The sequence below is a fragment of the Nestor notabilis genome, unplaced genomic scaffold (genome assembly GCF_000696875.1).
Source record: "Nestor notabilis isolate BGI_N333 unplaced genomic scaffold, ASM69687v1 scaffold16128, whole genome shotgun sequence".
NCBI classification, from domain to species: domain Eukaryota; kingdom Metazoa; phylum Chordata; class Aves; order Psittaciformes; family Psittacidae; genus Nestor; species Nestor notabilis.
This window is the reverse complement of record NW_009939834.1, coordinates 7,560-10,201: the sequence shown is the minus strand read 5'-3', so window position 1 is coordinate 10,201 and position 2,642 is coordinate 7,560. Positions and strand designations below refer to the sequence as shown.

At 58.4% G+C, this 2,642-nt stretch overlaps 1 protein-coding gene across 1 annotated transcript; it reads left to right on the top strand.

Moving 5' to 3' along the window:
- The first annotated feature begins 512 nt into the window (after window positions 1–512).
- On the top strand, window positions 513–2,642 carry ZBTB39 (zinc finger and BTB domain containing 39). Its single transcript, XM_010020080.1, has one exon. The coding sequence runs from the start codon at window positions 513–515 to the stop codon at window positions 2,640–2,642; it is 2,130 nt and encodes a 709-aa protein (XP_010018382.1).

The following is a 2,642-nucleotide window of genomic DNA, read 5'->3' as shown; positions in this document are numbered from 1 at the left end:
CGGGAGTGGTGTGGAGCAGAGGGAGGAAGCGGCTGGAGGACACCCGGAGGTGAAGGTGACCAGGGGGTAGAGCCTCAACGTGTTACCCTGGCTCGGGCAGAGGGGGAATGGACGTAACGGGCACCACGTGGGGCTGGGTTCCGGGAGCTGGGAGGCTCTATCCATGCCCAGGTAGGAGTGGGAGCTTCAGGCTGTTGCTGGCGGAGTAAAGGGTGGTTTATTTTGTCCCTTCACTCCCAGAGCTGGCTTTTGAAGTCCCATGATGGGTTTTGGTCACTCTCCCTCTAAGCAGCTCCGTTGCTGCTCCTCTGTTGCTCGTCAGGAAGGTGGGAGATCTGAGACGCGACTGGAATGTTGTTGTTTGCTTGTCAAGGTGGTACCATTCTGTGTTCCCTCTCTCCAGAGCCCCTCGCCCTGCCAGTCGCTGGGTGCCAAACGCCTCCTGCTCACACAGCTGCTGAATGCGTGAAGAAGAAGCTGACCAGGGGAGGGACTCTTAGGCAGCTGCTAAGATGGGCATGAGGATCAAGCTGCACAGCACCAATCACCCCAACAACCTGCTGAAGGAACTCAACAAGTGCAGGCTCTCCGAGACCATGTGCGACGTCACCATCCTGGTGGGCACCCGCTCCTTCGCTGCACACAAGGCAGTTCTGGCCTGTGCTGCAGGCTACTTCCAGAACCTCTTCCTGAACACGGGGCTGGATGCTGCGAGGACCTACGTGGTGGATTTCATCACGCCAGCCAACTTCGAGAAGATCCTCAGCTTCGTGTATACCTCCGAGCTCTTCACAGACCTGATCAACGTGGGTGTCATATACGAGGTGGCAGAGAGGCTGGGCATGGAGGACCTGCTGAAGGCCTGTCACTCGACCTTCCCTGACTTGGAGAGCTCGGCCATCACGAAGCAGCCCTCCCTGTCCATGAACGAAGGGCGCTCGGGGCCTCTGAGCAGCACCTCCTCGGAGCAGAGCCATTCTTTGGGGGAAATCCGGAGCAGTGGGGAACATTTTGGCCCTGAAAGGAGTTTCATCTTGCACGGGGAAGTGGCAGGGGGGGGCCACACAGTTTTTTTGAGGACAACGGTGAGTGAAAGCAGCCAGACTCTTCCCCTGATGCATCCACAGCAGCCTCCCAAGACAGAGCAGGAATCGGATCAAGGGCAGTTCGCTCTCGCCACGAGTATGGTGACCCAGCCCATGAGCATCGTTGTTCAGACCACTGCAAGCTCCTGCCAGCAGTATAAGGTCCAGAGCAACGGTGACTACAGCAAGGGCAGCTTCTTTACCGCTGATCCTTCCCTGGATGTCTCCACGGGGAGCAACTCGTGTCCCAGCAACAGCGACCACTCCAAAGAGCAAGGCTTTGGGCAGATGGATGAGCTTCAGCTGGAGGATTTGGCTGAGGACGAGCTGCATTTCGAAGATGCCAGCGAAGAGCTGGGCCCGTCAGAAGAAGTCATTGAGCTGAGCGACGACAGCGAAGAAGAGCTGGCCTTTGAGAGCGACAGCAGGGAAAGCAAGGCCATGCCCTGCCAAGTGTGCAAGAAGGTTCTGGAGCCCAACATCCAGCTGATCCGCCAGCACGCCAGGGACCACGTTGACCTGCTCACCGGGAACTGCAAGGTCTGCGAAACCCACTTCAAGGACCGGAACTCCAGGGTCACTCACGTCTTGTCCCACATCGGCATCTTCCTCTTCTCCTGCGACATGTGCGAGACCAAGTTCTTCACCCAGTGGCAGCTGACCCTGCACCGACGAGACGGGGTCTTTGACAACAACGTCATCGTGCACCCCAGCGACCCGCTGCCGGGGAAGGTCACCATGTTTGGGGCAGGACCTGGCTCGGAGCTGGCGTGTGCTGCCTGCGGGAAGCCTTTGGCCAAAGATTTCCACACCGTCCGCAACCATATCCTGGAGCACGTGAACTTGAAAAGCCAAACGTGCAGCGTGTGCGACCAGAGGCACCTCAGCCTCTGCAGCCTGATGTGGCACACCCTGTCCCACCTGGGCATCTCGGTCTTCTCCTGCTCTGTCTGTGCCAACAGCTTTGTGGATCGGCACCTCCTGGAGAAGCACTTGGCTGTTCACCAGAACATGGAAGAGGCTCTTTTTCGGTGTCACTTCTGCGGCCAGAGCTTCAAGCTGGAAGCGGCGTATCGCTACCACGTCAGCCAGCACAAGTGTGGGAGCAGCCTGGACGTCCGGCCCGGCTTTGGGGAGCGACTCCAGCAGCAGGGCCTGCAGAAGAGGAAGCTGCCAGAGGAGTTCCTGAGCGAAGACTTGGCGCTGCCCAACCAGCCGGGCAACAGCAAATACAGCTGCAAAGTGTGTGGGAAGAGGTTTGCCCACACCAGCGAGTTCAACTACCACCGGCGGATCCACACCGGAGAGAAGCCCTACCAGTGCAAGGTGTGCCACAAGTTCTTCCGTGGTCGCTCCACCATCAAGTGCCACCTGAGGACGCACTCGGGGGCCCTCATGTACCGCTGTACTGTGTGTGGGCACTACAGCTCCACGCTCAACCTCATGAGCAAGCACATAGGAGTGCACAAAGGCAGCCTCCCCCCGGACTTCACCATCGAACAGACTTTCATGTACATCATCCATTCCAAAGACGCGGAGAAGAACCCGGATAGTTGA